Source organism: Vulpes lagopus, chromosome 3 (genome assembly GCF_018345385.1).
Source record: "Vulpes lagopus strain Blue_001 chromosome 3, ASM1834538v1, whole genome shotgun sequence".
Taxonomy (NCBI): domain Eukaryota; kingdom Metazoa; phylum Chordata; class Mammalia; order Carnivora; family Canidae; genus Vulpes; species Vulpes lagopus.
In genome coordinates this window covers 105,124,298-105,143,067 of record NC_054826.1, presented here as the reverse complement: position 1 = coordinate 105,143,067, position 18,770 = coordinate 105,124,298, and the positions used below count along the sequence as shown (strand labels likewise).

Sequence of the window (18,770 nt, the reverse complement as noted above, 5' to 3'; positions counted from 1 at the left end):
AAGTCCGAGGCGGTGGGAACCATGTGATTCTGGAAACTTGGGGCCAAGGGCACAGGACCCCAACACAAACACTTCCTGGACACGCGCATCTGGGATAACCAGAGCCAGCACGTACGTCAGCTCACCCTCGGGCCACATTGGCCCAGGACCAGGAGCTTTACTGAACCAGCCGGTACTCAGGAGCTGGGGAGGGGCCACAAGAGGGTGTGAAGGACATGGCTCAAACACAGCTGCCCCAGCTCAAATGCAGCTGCCCCACACAAGGGGAAGCTGGAAGCTCAGAGGGGCCAGAAGGGAAGCTGAATCTGGTGCCTCCTCAGAAAGGAAGGGTGATCTGCCGCAAAAGCCATTCCTAGGTGTGCACCCCAAAGGCTCAGACACCCGTGTTCATGGGAATGTTTTGACAATAACCAAAAGGTGGGAGCATTCCCGGTGTCCCTCAACCAGTAAGTAGATAAACACGTTGTGTGGGCATACCCCCACAACAGAGACCCCGCCCCTCCAAAAGGAGGGAATCACTGCCATAACATGGGTGCACCCTGAGGATACCACGTGCAGAGACATATGCCACACATAGGAGGATGGACACTACATGACTCCATTCTGGAGGTTTGTCTGTACACGTGCACTTAGTGGAAGACAGGGGTGCCATCCCGTTCCCAGTCTCCTTTCCCCAAGCACAGTGTACCTGCAGCCAGGTTAGGGGAGCAGTTCTGACCCTCACACATCTGTGGCAGCAGCACAGGATGGCTCTGGACCATGACCTGAGGAGCCCAGGCTTTGGTGAACACAAGCCCCCACCGGTCACTCGCTCTGCTGATCTTGGCCGCACCCATCAGAATTCAGGCTCTGAAGAAGGGTGTGGCTGCTGAGCCTGATGCTTTGGGGTTATGATGGTTGGTTAGCCTCTCATGTGGCTCTGGCAACAGGAGGTGAAGACCCCCATGTGAGTCCCGGGACAGTCCAGAGATTCCAGCTTTGGCCACATACAAGCACTGTTCTGTGCCCTATAACGCCAGCACAGCATGGTGTTGCTCTTACTCTGGGAATGCGTGAGCAAGAAGTAGTTCACATGGATCATCATCATTGTCATTGCCATAAATAAAAATGATGACGAGCCTATGCAAACACACCAAGTTCTGGTCCTGCGGCTGTTCTTGGAAGAGCTTAATGCAGACCAGACCAGGAGACTGAGGCCCAGGGTACAAAACTCATCTTCCAAGTGAGTAGCAGCTTTTAGGGGACTGGTCAAAACACTGCACCCCAGGACTCCCTTCCTCCCTGTACTCAGGGTGGGGCTTGACCCAGATGAGTGGCCCACCTTCTGGTCCCCAGGACCTGCTGCGTATAGGTACACATGCTGGGCCGGCTCCAAGATCAAAGTCCACCCTGCATCCTGGGAAGCCATGTGTCCATCGTGTCTTATCTACCCAGGGGGGCACCCCCTCCCCCAATCTGGCACCAAAGTGCAAGTTAGCAGGATTCCAATGGACTCAGGCATGGTCCATAGCCGTCTCTTTCCTGAGGACCAAAACTAGATGAAGAATGGAAAGAGGTCTGTGTGGCTGCTGTGGGGAACATCCGACCTCCTGCCTGAAGGTGAGGAGTCAGTCCTCAGAAAGGTAACTGCAGAAGGACCTAGGGACAAGCCAGGGTCCTGGGGCTGTCTCCAGACATCTCACCTTTCACTCTGGACTCCTGGCACCTTTTAAATTTCAATCCATGTGAATGCACCATCTAGTCAGAAGCCAGGTCTAAATTTCGACCGAGTTTTTGATGTTTACATTCAAGTTAGTAAAGATACAACTCCTGAATCATGTGGTCCCACCTGGTGACAGTGGCCATAACCACCAGGTAGACACCCCTGTTATGAGGACTGAGAACAGTGGAAGCATATGGTCTCCCAGTTCTGGAGCCCAGGAGCCCAGAATCAGCACCAGCAAACAAGAAAGAGACAGACAAGGACCAAAAATGAGCACACCAGACAGCCATGGTTGTCGAAATGCTGTTTACCATGAAAAAATGCAAGCAGTCCAAGAGGGAAATAAGGGTTTTATGACAACTCTACAGAAACTGATGCTACAAACCACCAAAATCCTTCCTGACAGAAGGACATCCATGACCCAGTCACTGTGATAAAGTGTGTAGAATGCGATCCCATAGTGTGACACAGAATTAGCACATAAACCGATAAACACTGCCTCAAAATGGTCCCAGTGATTTTCTCCAGGTGTCTGATTTTCCCAATTATTTGTAGGATTTCAATTCCCAAAGCATGACACCTGAGGCCCTCACAGCTGTCAAATGCCCCTCCCTGGAAAGACCCTACCCCACAGCCACTCCTGAGGCCCTTCTGGGCTATGTGACCTGACGTCACTGCCTTGCTCCGTCACTGCCTGGCTCACTGGAGTCCTGCATTCCATCCCCACAAGGCAGATCCTTGCATGTAGAAGGTGCTAGAAAACCAGGCCCCCAGTAGTCAGGGCAAAGGAGGCCCACGGTGTCTGTCAATGACAAGGTCACAAGGATGCCTCAGATCCTGACCTGGTATCAGGGAGGACAGCCAGGTGCACACAGCACGTCATTTCTGGAAGCTGGTCATGCTCTGCAAGCACAAGCCTCCAAAAGCTGCGGCACATACATGTCCCCCATGGCCAGCATCCTGTGAGGCCTGGGCAGGGGTGTGGATCCCAGCCCTATCCCCTCCTGGGTTCTTACCTTCTCTCGTTGTCATCCAGGTGAGCAAACAGCACATTCTTGGAAATGGCTTTGGCAAGCGCCGTCATGGTCTTGTAGTCCTTGGGGATGACCTGCAGGGGAAGCCAGCCAAAGTCAGACTTGCAAGAGTCCCCAAAGGTCCAAACTTAGGGTTTGGCCCCTCCTAGCACCTGCTGGACCCCAGGAAACTGTGACATGGCCAGAAACGTGCCCTACATTCAACATGTTTCCAGGTGACCACAAGGACAGACAACATGAAATCTCACATCACAATCATTTCAACAAAATGAAAGAAAGGAAAGGCAAGGAACCAGAGTGACCTGACAGGTGGCTTAAGTACCATGTAGGATTGGGGTGCTACTTAACCTCAGGGACCCCTAGACGCAGCTACACCACCTCTGGTCCCCAGCAGTATCATTTCTTTTGTTAATTTCTGTATTTTACTGGTTTTGTTTTTAAGGGAATAAAATACTCCAGTAAATATCTGAAAACTGTGAAACACACACAAAAGAGAGAAAACCTGAGCCATGTTTGGAGCCACATTCAAGGCTGATGTTCACCCTTCGAGGTGGTGACGGGAGCCTGGTGAGCATGGCTCCAGACCCTGCCACTGACTGGGTGTCGACATGGTGTTGGCCCCAGCAGACCTGCCAGGGGGAGCTTTCAGAAGCACGTGCCCAGAGAATCAGCCACCAAACAGCCAAAAGCACCTGCATCTCAAGTTACGAGTATCTCAAACACCAGGATTTCTCCTTAAAATAAAAGTGGTAGGAGGGCTATTTGGGCCATAAGGTGGCCCCCTCATCCCAGTGCTCAGCTGCCAGAAATGTCTGCCAGGCTGGGGGTGGCATCAGGCCCCAGCCTGTGTGTGTGTTAATTTAGTACCATGGCTTGTACCCAGGGATCTTTGGGGAACAAGGCTGAGGCCATAAAGCGCCACTCCACTTCTAAGAGGCTTTTGTTAAAAATTTGCCTTTTATTTTAGAATAGTTTAGATTCACAGAAAAGTTGCCAAATGAGGTGCCCATAGCCTGCCCCCAACATCCCCCATGGCTAACACATGACATCACAGCCATGGAAGCAGCCACGGCGCTCTGTGGGCAGCATGTCTTGGTTCTGTCCCGGCAGCTCACACTGGCCCTGGATCCCACACGGGTCACATTCAGTGATGGTGCCTTGAGCCCCACACTCTGGACAGTCTCCCAGGACCCCAACAGTTTGATGGCCTGGGCAGGTCTGAGGGGTGCTGGTCAGTTACTCTGCAGAATGCCCATAAATTTGGGTTTTCTGGGATCTTCTTGAGGTTATATGGGATTCTGGGTGAGGAAGATAACAGAAGTGAAGTGCCCTGGTGGGTTTTAAACGGTGGTTTATATCCTCTGATTATGAAAGTATTGAATGCTAGGGGCGGGGAGCAGGTGTCAGTGTGTAATGGGGTCAGAGTTTCATGTGGGGCCTGGAACATCCTGAAGATGGACAGGGAATGGCGCACAGCAGCGCAAGTATGCTCAACGCCCCTGAACTCTGCACAGAAACGTAGTCGAAGTGGTGCACGGACAGGCTGTCCCTAGACCCATGTGTTGAAGCCCTGCCCCACAGTGTGTGGTGTCTGGAGGCAGCACTAATGCCCCATAGGAAGACAGCGCCCCATAGGAAGAGATACATAGAGCCGCGCTCTGGCTCTCCTTCCCACCAGAGGACCCAAAAGGTAGCACCACCCTCACTGGGAACCAGCCTCCAGAACTCAAGAGAATGAATGTGTTACAGCCACCCAGACTCACGGAGATGGTAAATTGTGTGTTATGCATATTTTGCCTAATTACTTTTTTAAGAGGTCAAAAACTAAAAATACCAGGTATAGAGGATATCAAGGCACAAGATGGAAGTGACAGGCCCCACGTCCAAGGGCCGGTGGGAGGCCAGGCTTGCACACCGATGGGCGCAGGGACATCACGTGGGCTCTCACGCTCCAGAGTGCGTCCTGATGCAGGTGCGCCTGCTTGGATGTAGCAGCGGCAGCAGGCTGGGTGCCAACCCCGGGGAAGGGACATGGAGGAGGGACTTCCCACTGGACGGCTCTGAGGCCAGGCTCTAGTTCCCAGGGCCGGAAGGCCAGGAGGATAGGGACCACAGGGTCTGGACGCTGGTTCCTCCACCCACACCCCATGAGCTGGGTGTCCTGTCTCTTCCCTGATCCTGTGGGTCAGGAAACCACACACAAGAGCCCATGGGCAGTGACCATGACAATGGTGTTGCCACCACCCAGCCCCTTTTGAACCAGAAGGGAGAGCAGCCAGGAGCAGGGACCCTGGAGATGAGCCCACCTTCCTCACATAGGATACAGCATCCTCCTCCGTGTACACCTCGGCACTCACGCCCCCTCGGCGGCGGCGAGCTTTCACCACGGGGTTTGGCGGGGTGGGGGAGACCTCCTCATCGTGTGAGTCTGACTTCTGCTGCGACTGAATCTGTCTGTTTTCTTCCTGTGGGGCGAAGACAGAGGGAGGGCTGAGAACAGCACCCTGCCCGACCCCCCTCCTGCAGGCCTGGTGGAGACTCCCACTCAAAGGCACCTCCAACTCCACCTCCCCTCACTCACCTAGCCCCATGGGACACAGAGAGCAGGTGTAGAAGGTCTCTGCCCACCCTCACCACGAGTGACACTGCGTGTTCTATAGGTGCACGCAGGTCTGAGGTCCCCCCAGGTACTCACCCCACGAGGGCATCTGCTCCACTCACCCGCATCCCCCCATGTCCCTCAGAGTAGACGTGCAGGAAATGGTAGGTGGATACATAAACAGAAAGCAAACCTCTGTTGCTGTCTTCCTTCTCTTCGTTATTTAATTGCTTTAATAACTGTGTGCGTGCAGAGGGCACAAAATTCTAAAAGCTAGAAGGAACACGCACTGTGCCCTGACAAGCAGGGCCCCCCACAACCGACCCCCAGCTGCCACATCCCCACATTGCAACAGCAACCTCATGACCAGCTAGGCCACCACAGGAAGCAGCACAGGGTGGCGGGGTGGGGGGGGTCCTTGGCAAACAGACCTTTATCTGTCTTCCCGCATGCCTAGGGCAAGGCCTCTGTCCCCCTCATCTGAGAGGACCACCTTCCCCAAACACCCACACCTGGCAGTCACCTGGAAAAAAATGTGAAGTGAGGAAACAGAGGCCCACCCACAGCTCCTCCCAGGATTCTCTCTGCCCCACCTTCCAAAGCACCCCTTCCTGCTCCACCAGCAACACTTAGTTCAAGCTTCCCAAGTGCCTGTGAACCCCAAGAGAAGTGTGAAGCTATATCCTAATTCATACTATTGTGTAAATTACTTCTGGAGGCAATTCTTCCCCCAAGTACTTTCTGAAGAAGATACTTTAAAAGACCCCAGAGGGGACTTTGAGGTTCAAATGGGAGGTGGGACATCCCCACACAGAACCTACAGGAAAACGAAAATCAAGAAATCATTGGATCCCCCCGCCAAAAACCAATGAATGTAGTTCACTCATTCAAGGGCAGGCAGCCAGTCACATCCCAGGCACTGGTGTTGACATTCTTCTTTTTCCTCTTAAAAATACATTTCTTCCATTAAAAACAATCAAAGAAGACGAAGCTAACCAAAACTTCCACGTGACCTGTGTCAGTTCTGTGGCATGTAAAGCGGCCCTTGCACCCCAAGCAGGAACAGGCCAGCAGTGTGGCCTGCAGAACATGCTCCAGACTGGCTGCTGCCTTGGTCTAAAACCATGTCCATGGCCACTCGGCTGCACCACTACCTCCTCTACAGTTACACACAAGGCTTCTTTTGGTGAATTTAAGGCCGTTAGCAGCCCTGTGGGTCTCCCACGGCCTCCAAGCCAGGCTCCACACGAGGGATTCCCCCTGCGCCTGGAGGTTCACAGGTGCATCACCTGCAGCCTCAACTCAGAGAAGGAGATGCAGAAGCACAGGCTCCCCGGCAAGTGCAATCCTGCCCCTCTGGGGAGAGCAGGTAAGACGGGGAAGAGGGGAAAGAGAGAGAAAAAAAGATAAACCGGCAGAGCACCAGCAGTTTGGAGCATCTGGGAGACACATATGCCCAGTGGGGAGGACACCACACTGGGAATGCCCCTTGATGAGTGCACTGTGTAACCCTGAGTAAATAACTTCACCTCTCTGTGCCTCCATTGTTTAATGCAATTTCATGGAGCTGTTTAAAAACATCTTTAAGGAACTTCCAAAAGAAAAGATGGCAGATGGATGGCATGCATTTGTCTCCTCCCTCCACTAAATAATGGTAAAATAAAAACCCAAGTGGATGTAAATCCACACAATGAAGACAATGGGGCCAAAGCCTCAAGAGGGTCCATTGAGTCTCTGGAAAATGGACAGCAAGTCACTCAGGCAGAGCAAGCCACACCAAGAGTGTGCGGTGGCCTCCGGATCCAAGGGGGACCACTGAGTCATCCTGGAGCCAGACACTCGGGCCTGGCACCTACCCAGGAGGGTGCACACAGGTGGGCTTCCTACCACAGCCCCTTCTAACCCTCTAATGTGGAAACCTGCAAACTTCTATACAGAAGTAGAAGAAAGATATAGCAAATTGCCAGAAGGCCCATCACGCATATTCCACAACTATCAAAATAGGGCACAACGATTTCATCCCCCCTCCACCCACTTTACACACACACATACATATAATATATACACACATCTATAACACACATACATATATAAAACACACTTATATAACACATATATAATATATGCATGTATGCATACATACCTAACACATGTATATAACACAAGCATGTATACTGTACATGCCCATATATATACACATACACAACATGCATATATATAAAATACTTATGTAATGCATCCACAATACACACATGTATGCGTGCATATGTAACATATACCCAACAAACACCTGCACACATGTATATAACACATATGCATATACCATACACACCCACACATGTGCATACACACATATAATATGTACATCTATATAGTACACACATATAATGCATGTACATACACAATACACATATAACACAGATAAAATACATACATCCCCATATATAATATATACAATATGCACACATATAATAGCACATACACAACACATACACACAATACAGAGACACATACACACAATGTATATGCACACACACCTACATACACTACACATACATAATACATATATGAATACAATACACACACACACAGAGGAGGTTGAAGCAAATCTCGGATAGTACATAATTTCATTCAAATACTCCAGTATAGGGGATCCCTGGGTGACTCAGCAGTTCGGTGCCTGCCTTTGGTCCAGGACGCAATCGTGGAGTCCCGGGATCGAGTCCCATGTCAGGCTCCCAGCATGGAGCCTGCTTCTCCCTCCTCCTGTGGCTCTGCCTCTCTCTCTCTCTCTCTCTCTCTCTCTGTCTCTCTCATAAATAAATAAATAAATAAATAAATAAATAAATAAATAAATCTTTAAAAGAATAAAAAATAAAAAATAAATACTCCAGTATAGGAACACCTGGGTGGCTCAGTGGTTGAGCGTCTGCCTTCTGCTTAGGTAGTGATCCTGGGGTCCTGGGATCAAGTCCCACATCAGACTCCCCACAGGGAGCCTGCTTCTCCCTCTGCCTGTGTCTCTGCCTCTCTCTATGTGTCTCTCATGAATAAATAAATAAAATCTTTTAAAAATGAATAAATAGTATGTATCTCCTAAAATATGATCTTTAAAAACAACCACAATATCCATTATCATCCTTCATATGATCAAACAGCAGTCAATGCTGAAACTCCTCTGATTCTCCCTATTTCTTAGGGACTAACCCTTCTACACAAACTGGAGGAACGTAGAGAACAGGTAAAACAGAGAACCCCTGGGAGAGAACACAGCCCTGGAGAGACTTGGACGCATACTCCATTCACAAAACATGAGCAAGGAGTCCAGGACATGGAAGTCTCCCTTAGAAAGGAGGCCGCTCAAGTTAAATTCATGTGGTTTATACTTGATGAAAATACAACTTCTACATAAGAAGGATGAATTACTTTTTAAAGGTAACACTACAGGGCAGCTCAGGTGGCTCAGCGGTTTAGCACCACCTTCGGTCCAGGGCGTGATCCTGGGGACCTGGGATCGAGTCCCACGTCGGGCTCCCTGCATGGAGCCTGCTTCTCCCTCTGCCTGTGTCTCTGCCTCTCTCTCTCTCTCTCTCTCTCTGTGTCTCTCATGAATAAATAATAAAATCTTTAAAAAAATAAAGGTAACACGACATACGTGACAAAGGGAACACATGACAATAGGGACACAAATCATGGAAATATCTCAAAAGGGGGAAGAAAGATATTTCCAAGTGTCCAGGGACAAAGGCATCCCAAAGCCTGTTGACACCAAGGAGCAGCCACCAGCGCGGCAGGGTGGGCTCTGCAGGGCCCTGATATTGACATCTGCGGAGCTGGGCCTGCGATCCTGGACAGACGGAGTTTCAACAGCTGCATGCCCAGAGCGCCTGCCATTCACACTTGTGGGGCTAACAAAGGCATTTTTCAAATATATTAGTTTTCGGTTTTTAGAATAGACCCATAGACAAAAATTTTTTAAAAATCTAGATGGCATTGATACAAAGAACACAAAATGAATAGTTCAGATGAGTGGCTCCACCAGTGTCTGGCTCTTGATTTCAGCTCAGGTCATGGTCTCAGCGTACATGGTCTAGCCCCCATTGGGCCCCTCGCTCAGTGGGAAGTCTGCTTGCCTCCCCCACTCTTGTCCCTCCCCCAACTCGCACATGCACTCTCTCAAATAATTATACACTTTTTTTTTAAAAAGGAAAGAAAAGTTCAGATGAGAAATGGGTAGCAAAATTTGGGAGGGGAAGCTAGCAGGTGGGCACGTCTTCCTCTTAGAAAGTGGGGAAGCAGACGACACAGCTTATGGTGAGTGAAATTATAAATCAAGAAGTTAATGTGTCCTTTGAAATTTAGAATTTCAGAAGGGAAACAACTCAGGAACTAAAAATAGCGCAGGCACGGTGTCGGCCATGTAAATCGTCAGACACGTGCAGAGCACCCAACGGCTTCCAGCCTTGGACATGGCAAGCGTTCCCTTGTGGGTGCCAAGGGCACAGCCTGCCTGCATCGTGCCCTCCCAGCACTGGCTTCTCACACCGCACAGGCTCCTGAGTGCACCTGCTCCTCCCAACCCAGAAAGTGCTTCCCCACATCTCAGGGTGCGCCCCCCACCCCCACCCCCAAAAGCTCCTCCCCTCGTGCCTCCTCAGCTGCCTGTGGTCCTGGCTCGCCCAGAACCTACACAGTGTGCTGATCTGTCCAGTTAAGGACTGCTTCCCTCCCAAAATATAACTTCTCTCACTGCTACATCTCCAGCAGCGACCTACCCATGGTCCATGCACCACAGATACTTATTAAATGAATGAATACCTTCTTTTCAAGTTAAAGAAATAATTGTAACTTTGAAAACCAGAGTAACCCAGAATGCAGATGTGCAAACATTTCCTTTGTTTTCCTATTTGTATACCATCTGGGCTCTGTAACCAGCAAGAGGGTGAGGCAAGACTACAGGTGGAAGAGCCAGCAGAGAAAATCTCCACAACTCTCCCCACCTGGTACCTCTGTGCTAGTGCCACGCAAGTCAATCTGGAGGAACAATCTGTGTCACCATTACAAATACCACTCAAAAGGCCTAAATAAATGACAAATCCCAGACATGATGGCCCTGTGCACAGAGATGTGATGCCCACGGTGGAGAACAGCACAGCACCCACAGGACCCACCTCCCCATCCCTGACCGACCTCACTTAGGGCATCCAATAGGGTTCAGCAGTGAAATGACAAGAAACCTGGGGCAAAACTGAGCGAGGCAGAGGCAGGCACCATCACAGCAGACATTCCTGGCCGCAGAGCAGGCAATGTGAGTCTCTGCTTTGCCAGCAGGATAGGCAGGGAAGCCATCACTCCGCCAATGCTGCCCAGAGGCCCCATCTCCTGCCACCACCACCCTATCCAGGAAAGTCAGATGAGGCGCACGCAGGGCGTTACCAGCTGGGCCAGCTTCACCACCAGCTCTCCCACCCATATGCAGTCTTGCCAAGCACCCTGGATGGTGGGAGGCAAGTCTCCAGAGAACCACCCCGGGGCTCCCGAAGCCCAGGCCACGGAAACACCTCCCTGTTGCCATGACAATGGCCCTCTGATAATCTCTGAGAATGGCAGCAGCACCTCCTGACACCAAGAATCACCTGTCATGTTCCTTCCCATCGGGAGTCAGTGGGAGAGAGATTCCTACGTTGGCCCATGGGAAACACATTTTGGATTTTACAGGATGGTAGGAACCTGCTGCTGAGAGACCCACGTGTAAGTAAATCATCCCACGTGTCAATGATTGTTCCCATGTAAGCCTCGAATCCTAACTATAAACGCCAGCTGTATCCTGAGGGACAGACTCTGGGCCTTCACTTTTAGAAATTATTAAAAATAAGAACAATACCAGGTGTACATGTCAGCTTATCTCAAACCCGTAACTTGCGGGTGCAGCCCACATGGCAGTGCAGTCTGTGTCCAGCAATGTGGAGCCTCCCTGGCTACCTAGGAGGGGGACCAGCAGATGCCAGGGCCGCCCAGATGGCAGGTGCCATGGAGATCAGAGGTGTGGGCAGGACCTCTACCTGCCAGGAGTGCCATGCCTGCCCTCTCTGCAAAAATGAAGCCACGAGAAACTGGTCCAAGCAACAAGGGCAGTCATTTTAGCAAAAGTAAAGCCAGCAACATACAGTTAACAATTCCATGGTACATCTGCAAAGTCACACAACCACCACTCATATCTATTCTAAGACATTTTCACCCCCAGAGGAAGACCCTGTCCCTCTCAGCCCTGCACCCACCACCTACTCTGTCTCTGTGGTTCGCCCATTTGGGACACCTTTACATGAGCAGAATCATAGGCCACGTGGCCACTGGTGTCTGCCTTCTGGCCTGCGCATAGCACTGTTCAGGTCAGCTGCATGGTGGTGGGTATCAGCACCCCATTCCTCCATGTGGCTGGGCTGCCCACCAGCTAACAGACACTGGATGCCCCCCACACACACACACCAGGGCTGCTGTGTGTGTCAGGCATGCAGGTGAGAGCTCCAGCACCCATCTCCTGTTCTCAGGACTACAACCATTAGTGGCATTGCTGGGTCACACTGGAGCCCATAGCTAACTGCTCTGGAACTGCCAAACCGTGTCCCACCAGCAGCGCCTGCCGAGCATTCCAGCCACCCCACATCCTTGCCATTTCCCCATGTTTGGACTGTTTTTCACGTGATTGATGTGCGCTGGGATTTGGACACACTGGCTTTGAGAAAACAATGGGACGCACGGATAGGGGTATGGCTCTCACAGAACCCAGGCTTTGGGCTAGGCAGACACACAACTCCCACTGTGGATGCTCAGCCCCCCCAAGGGGTCCCACATAGACACCACCCAGAGGCCATGATGGCAATCTGGTGCCAGACAGCACACCACGGGGAGAGCAGAAAGAGGGACATGGCTTTCCCCACCTTACCGCCCACCCCTAGGGCCATCCTCGGTGAACTCCCACCCGCGCTTCAAGGCCACCTCCAGCAAGAAGCCTTCCCATCACCTCCCTCCTCCTCTATTCACAAGTCCTAGAGTTCATACCACGCTGCAGCCATGCAATGTGCCGTCAGAGCCCACTAACACACTCATAAGACACAGTGCCACAGACGCTGGCGAGAAAGATGAATGACCTGAGTCGGGAGCGGGTTTGAACCCCATGCCCCCAAGTTACAGAGGCTGTCATGACCACAGGGCTCAGTGGCCAGCAGGCCAGCGGCACACCCTTTGGAGCCCAGGTGTTGGGGGTGCCATCTCCGTGGCCCCTTGGGAGGCTCGGGTGTGGCGAGAGGGTTTCCAGTGGGAAGGATGGGGTTCTAGGATGCTCCAGTGAGGGGACAGAGCAGAAGAACCGGAAGAACCAAGGTCTGCAAGGTAGCCATGTCACAGCTGGGGCCACAGCTGGGGCCACAGCTGGGGCTGTGTCACAGCTGGGTTGCTTGGAGAGCCATCTGGCGGCAGCCCCGCACAAAAACTGGTGCACACGAGACTGGCCAGAAGCCACCCTCCTGAGGGAAGCGCACTGGGGGCCATGCTTTCCTGGGACCATGGGCATCACTATCCCGCCAGGGGCCATGTTCCACACTTGGCAGCAAAGGACCTAACAGGGCCGGATCCCAGGGCTTCAAAACACAAGGCCACTTGGGGGAGGCATCGGGCGGAAACGGGGAAACGATTCCCTTTAGATTCCAGGAAAACCTCTAATTTTCCGGAGCCCCCTTCCTGTCTCCTGTTCTCACGCTGATGAGCTGTCTGGGGCAGCAGGATGGTCAAGGGCACAGGGTCAGAAGAGTCTTCACAACAACAGTGTGGGAACGGCACTTCCAGAAATCTCCGCAGCCAGAATCTGCCCCAGGAATGCCAAACACAGCTCCAGGGACTGTCCTCGTCCTGCCCCTGGGTCCAAGTACTCCCTGGACTGTGAATGACGGTCATAGTCTTCTTCTGACCATGTTTCTCCGGCATGAGGGGTGAAATGCAGGCTTGCGGCCTGAGAGGGAAGATTCTCAGCCAGGGAGGGGTGCAGTGGAGGGAGAGTTTCTGGACCTGAGTTTCTGTTCCTGAGATACACCCACATGCCTGACACCCAGAATAGGTGGAAACCCCCTTCCACGTCCCACTCCCCATCTCGCCCTGTAGGAGGGCTCTTGGGCAGTTAGCCATGCCAGCCTGACCCCTCACCGGCCCTGAACACCACAGAGGAGGAGAGGCTATTGCCTGGACTTCCTGTGGCTGCACACAGTCAGTGTTTCTGGGCCTCCCCCAAGGGGAGGCTGGCCCTCAATAACCTGTGTCCTCCAACCAAGTGGGTGCTGTGGTATTTGGAGATCCATGATGTTCAGGGCAGGGGTTGATGGTGCCAGTCCCCAGGGCAACCCCCTCTTGGGGCTGCAGCCTCTCAGAGCAGAAGTCAGGCCCAGGGCCAGTCATCCCTGCCAATGAGGCATGGAAACGGAGGCCACGAGAGGACAAGAGACATGTCCAGGGATGCTCAACCTTCAGTGGCTGGGTGAGGAGAGAAACGTGCAGTTTCGATCATTTATTGAGCACCTCTATATACCAGGCTTCATACAGAGAGTGTTACGTAGAAAAGGCAAACTTTTGTCATGAAGATTTCGATCTAACAGGAAAGACAGGTGAAGACAGAGCATGATAACAGCATGAACCGCAAAGGACAAGGTACAGGGCTGTGCAAGCACAGTGTGGGGTGTGGCAGGGGGGTAGTCAAAGAGGGCTTCTTGGAGGAGAGCTTAGCCTCCACCTCCCCAGGTGTCTTGCTCAGAAAAGATTCCAGTTTGCACCAACTCTTCTTCACATGGCCGCCTTCCCAGATGCCTACGTTATTCATCTTCAGAGTCACCTCTGCTCTTATCATCTGCTACCATCTCTTCCTCTTGTTTCATTAACTTCTGCCCAATCTTTATTATTCTCTGCATGCATTTACTTTGTTTGGCTCTGTCACTGGTTTCTGACTTCTCAGGCTACACACAGCGGTTCAATGGGCTCCCTCCAAAGTTCAGGGGGCAGATCTATTTGGAAATGGGGCCTTTGCAGACACAGGTTAAATGAGGTCTTCCTGGACGCACAGCCTCAGGGCAGCTCTCACCCTGAAGACAGAGGCAGAGGCTAGGTGATGTGTGCATGAGTGTAGAGCTGGCAGTGACCTGAAAGCCAGGACGGAGGCCACAGCAGAGCCCGCAAAAAGACATGTCTCACTGAAGCCCTTACCTCAGCTCCTGGGCTCCGAGCTGTGGGGCAGTCGATTCCTGTGGCTTCCTGAGCTGTGATGATGAGCTCTAGCACCGTCGGGAGACAGACACTCAGGAATTTCTGGTCTTTCTAGCAAAGTGATAATTTTCCCTCTAAGGACCGATTCTGCTGCAATCATAAGTTTTGATACGAGATGCTTTGTCACTCAGTTCTAGAGATTTCATAATGTTTTACTATAACAGTCCTCTTCAATAAGTTATGCAGAAGCTCATTATTGGTTTCCAAACATATGAGGAGGCTGGCTTCCTCCTTTTTTTCTGGTTATCTCTTTATTAATGATAATAAAGTAACTTTATCAGATTATAGTCAAAGAATACAGTTTTTGAGTCAGAAAAAGATTTAAAATCATCTGGGGATCCTTTTAAATAACCTGTCCCACATGTACTTACTTGATTGTGAAGTCCTGATTTACACCTTTCCTGGATCTCCCTGCTACATGGCCTGATCACACCCTGACAAGACCCAGAATGAACACGGAGCAGACCAGGGCCTGGAGAGCCATGGTCCCGCCGCCTCGTGCAGCTGGGCATAGGGACATGGACACACCCAGCAGGGCACACACCGGGAACACCCTGCTTCCCAATGTGCTTGTCATCACGACCCAGTCCCTGGAACCACACGTGGCAAGCATTCAATAAGTATCTACGGGATAAATGCGTGAATAAATAAACCCTTTCTGGAAAATAGCCAGCATCACAGATCAGTGTTATGTCTGAGATGCCTAATTCTATTTCTTAAAATATATCCTAGGGAAGCAAAGAGAGGTGTCAAAGAGATATCGGTACTAGAATGTTCTTTGTGCTGTTTAAAAATATTTTTAATCCAACTAGCAACAAGAAATTGCTTAAGTCTATTTAGAAACATCTGTATAACAGAATACCCTGCACCATGGAATCATTTTTTCAATAACATTTAGTGGTCACATAAATGATCATATAAAGTTTGGTTTAAAAAAAACCAAAAGCCAAAGTCGAATCTCATATAGTTAGAGCATGAAACACAAGCCACAGACTAGGAGAAAATATTCACAAAACACAAATCCAATAAAGGACTTGTGTCCAAAATGTACAAAAAAAAAATCTCTTAAACTCAACAGGGAAACAGACAACCCAACCAGAAAAACAGGCAAAAGACCTGAACAGATCCCAACAGAAAGCATGTGCACACAGCAAACATGCACATGGGAAGATGCTCCACATCATGTGGCCTCAGGGAAACGTGGAGGAAGACAGCGAGGAGGCCATTAGAAGGCCTGCACCTGCATTAGAAGGGCCACAGGCCAGAACACGGGCACCGCCAGATGCTGGTGGGAGACAGAGCAGCGGGGACCCTCTCCCGTGGTTGCTAGGAACGCAGAATGGCACGGCCACCTCGGAAGAGGCTTGTGGCTTCTTACAGAACCAGCCATGCTCCTGCCGTGAGATCCAGCAGATGCGCTCCCCAAATGGACCCCCAGGAGATGAAAACTCGGGTCCACATAAAACATGCACACGGATGTTTATGGCAGCTTTATCCACAGCTGCCCAAACTGGGAAGCGACCAGGATGCACATGAGTAGGTGCTGGGTGTCCACACTGTGGTCAGTCCAGACAGTGGACTATTACTCAAGTGCTAAAAACAGGTGAGCTCTGAAGCCACGGAAGACAAGGAGGAACTTGATACACGTGTTCCTATGTGACAGAAAGTTGTCTGTGCTGGCTCCACACAGTGAGGTTCCAGCCATAGGACATTCCAGAAAAGACAGAACCATGGGGATGGGGACATATGGGTGGGTGGGTGCTAGGGATTGGGGGAGGGGTGATGGGGTGGCACATGGTGGATTTTTCAGGCAGTGAAACTCTTTTGTATAATATCATAACCAGACACGTGTCGTTACACAAGTGTCCAAACCCAGAGAACCTGCAGACGGCCAGCAGCGGACTTCCGTTGAAACAGCCAGAGTGTGGCGCTGTTCATCTGCTGCAGGTGCATTAGAAGGCAGGACGGAGGTCCAGGGGCAGGTGGGGGGCGACGGACAGGCAGAGCTCTGTAGGTCCTGCTCCATCCGTCTGGAAACCTCAAACTTCTCTGAAAGAGGCAGCTATCGTCATAGAGCCTATAACCTAGGTTATAGGCTCTATGATGTGCATGGGAGGAAGAGCTAAAGCAGCTCAGGAAGACACACCTCCGAGGAAATGTTAGGAGCTGCAAGACGCCCTCAACAGACCTGACAACAATACATCTGTTTCTCTTTCTTAATTTCCCCAAGTTCTGGAGAATCAACCACTCTTTTTATTGTTGGGCAATTTCTGAAAGCTTTAAACCTTTTTTCATTTGCTTTGCCCAGCTGCACTGTGTTAGGTTCCACCAGATGCATTAGCAGCGGCCCTTCCACGGCCTTGGGCTTGCGGTTCTTCTCACAAAGACTGGGTCTGCATGGGTCCACATGGCTGCGCTGTCCCCAAGAAAGCCTGGACACAGGAGGAATAGCTGACCTCCCATCCCCAGTCTGCAGATTCATCTTCCACGTGGCCATGTGATGCTTCATGTGATGCTCGGCAGGCAAAACTGAGTTCACATTTAACTCACAAGCACATGAGAAGTGTGATATACACAAACATGTATGAAGAAAGGTGAAGATCAGTTCATCTAGAGTTCTCCTGGCAGTGAATTTCTTTGTAAATGTTATTTTCTCTTATTGGTGTTAGTTATAAAATAATTCTGGAAATAAAAACAAATGTAAGAAAATTAAGAAACCCCTATTCTGGAAGTGTGTGGTCATCTCTGCCTGAAGAGGAGCCAGAGATGTCCTAAGGGAAGCGAGCATTCCCAGAGTGTCCCTAGACACAGTGCGAGCCAAGCCAGCCTCACGCTGGCAGACAAGAGTGGAGGACCAGGGCCCAGAGAGCAGGAGCCTCTCAGCACGGTCTGGGCCAGCCCCACGCCAAGAGACAAGAGTAGAGGACTGCGGGCAGGAGAGCAAGAGCGTTTGAGGCAGCCAGAAGGAGAAGCCAGTGTGGTGAGTGGGTGGTGCGGATCCTGGCAGGAGGACACACATGTTCCTAAGTGACAGAAGCCTATCTGCGAAGTCTCCATACTGTGGGATTCCAGCCATGGAACATTCTGAAAAGGGCACCACTGGGGACGAGGAAAGCTCAGGGGTTGAAAGGGAGAGCCAGAGGGGTACATGGAACACAAGGGATTTTTAGAGCAGCAGCACAGATTGACATGATGCCTGAACGACAGACATGTGAGGGTATGTTTTTGTCAAAACCCAGAGAATTGGGCAGCCCAGGTGGCTCATCGGTTTAGCGCCACCTTCAGCCCAGGGCCTGAACCTGGAGGACCCGGAATCGAGTCCCACGTCGGGCTCCCTGCATGGAGCCTGCTTCTCCCTCTGCCTGTGTCTCTGCCTCTCTCTGTGTGTGTATGTGTCTCTCATGAATAAATAAATAAAATCTTTTTTTAAAAAAACCCACAGAATTGCAGGGCACGAGGAACGACTCTGACAATGGTGTCTCTCACTAGGTGTGGCCAGCATCAGCTGCTGCAGGGTTACTAACAGGACAACCATGTCCAGGGAGGGGATGGTGGGAACTCCGTACTTCCTGCTCAATTTTCCTGTGAACCTAAAACCACTCTGAAAAAGTAAAGCCTCTTGGGGTGCCTGGGCGATGCAGGTGGTTAAGTGACTGACTCTTGATTTGGGCTCAGATAGTGATCCCAGGGTCGGGATCTCTAGGGCGCGGGATGGAGTCCTGTGTGGAGCCCCATGTTCAGCATGCAGTCTGCTTGAGTGAGATTCTCCCTCTGCCCGCCCCCCACTCCCACACATGCTCTGTCTCTCAAATACAAAAATCTTTAAAACCAAAAGTAAAGCCACAAGGAGTACCACTTATAAGGAGCCCCACTTAAAATACAATAAAAAATGAAATAGCAAATCTACCAAAACACATAAAGAACCTTTATACTGGAAATAAGTCTTTCTGGGTTTTTTAAAGATTTTATTTATTTGAGAGACAGCAAGTGAGCATGCATGAAGAGAGGCAGAGGAAGAGAGAAGCAGACTCCCCGCTGACAGTAGAGCCCAATGCAGGGCTCTATCCCAGGACTCTGAGACCCTTGAAACCACAACCTGAGCCAAAGACAGATGCTTCACCAACTGAGCCAC

At 50.9% G+C, this 18,770-nt stretch overlaps 1 protein-coding gene across 6 annotated transcripts in view; it reads right to left on the bottom strand.

The window, feature by feature from the left end:
* The window catches only part of PRKAR1B (protein kinase cAMP-dependent type I regulatory subunit beta), a 126,094-nt gene that overhangs the window by 83,661 nt on the left and 23,663 nt on the right, over positions 1–18,770 (bottom strand). For all 6 annotated transcript variants that reach the window (XM_041750876.1, XM_041750877.1, XM_041750881.1 and 3 more), the window contains 2 exons: positions 5,043–5,201; positions 2,719–2,810 (listed from right to left, as the gene is read on the bottom strand). In XM_041750876.1, coding sequence (XP_041606810.1) covers positions 2,719–2,810; positions 5,043–5,201 — 251 coding nt within the window. The remainder of the gene's footprint in view (positions 1–2,718; positions 2,811–5,042; positions 5,202–18,770) is intronic.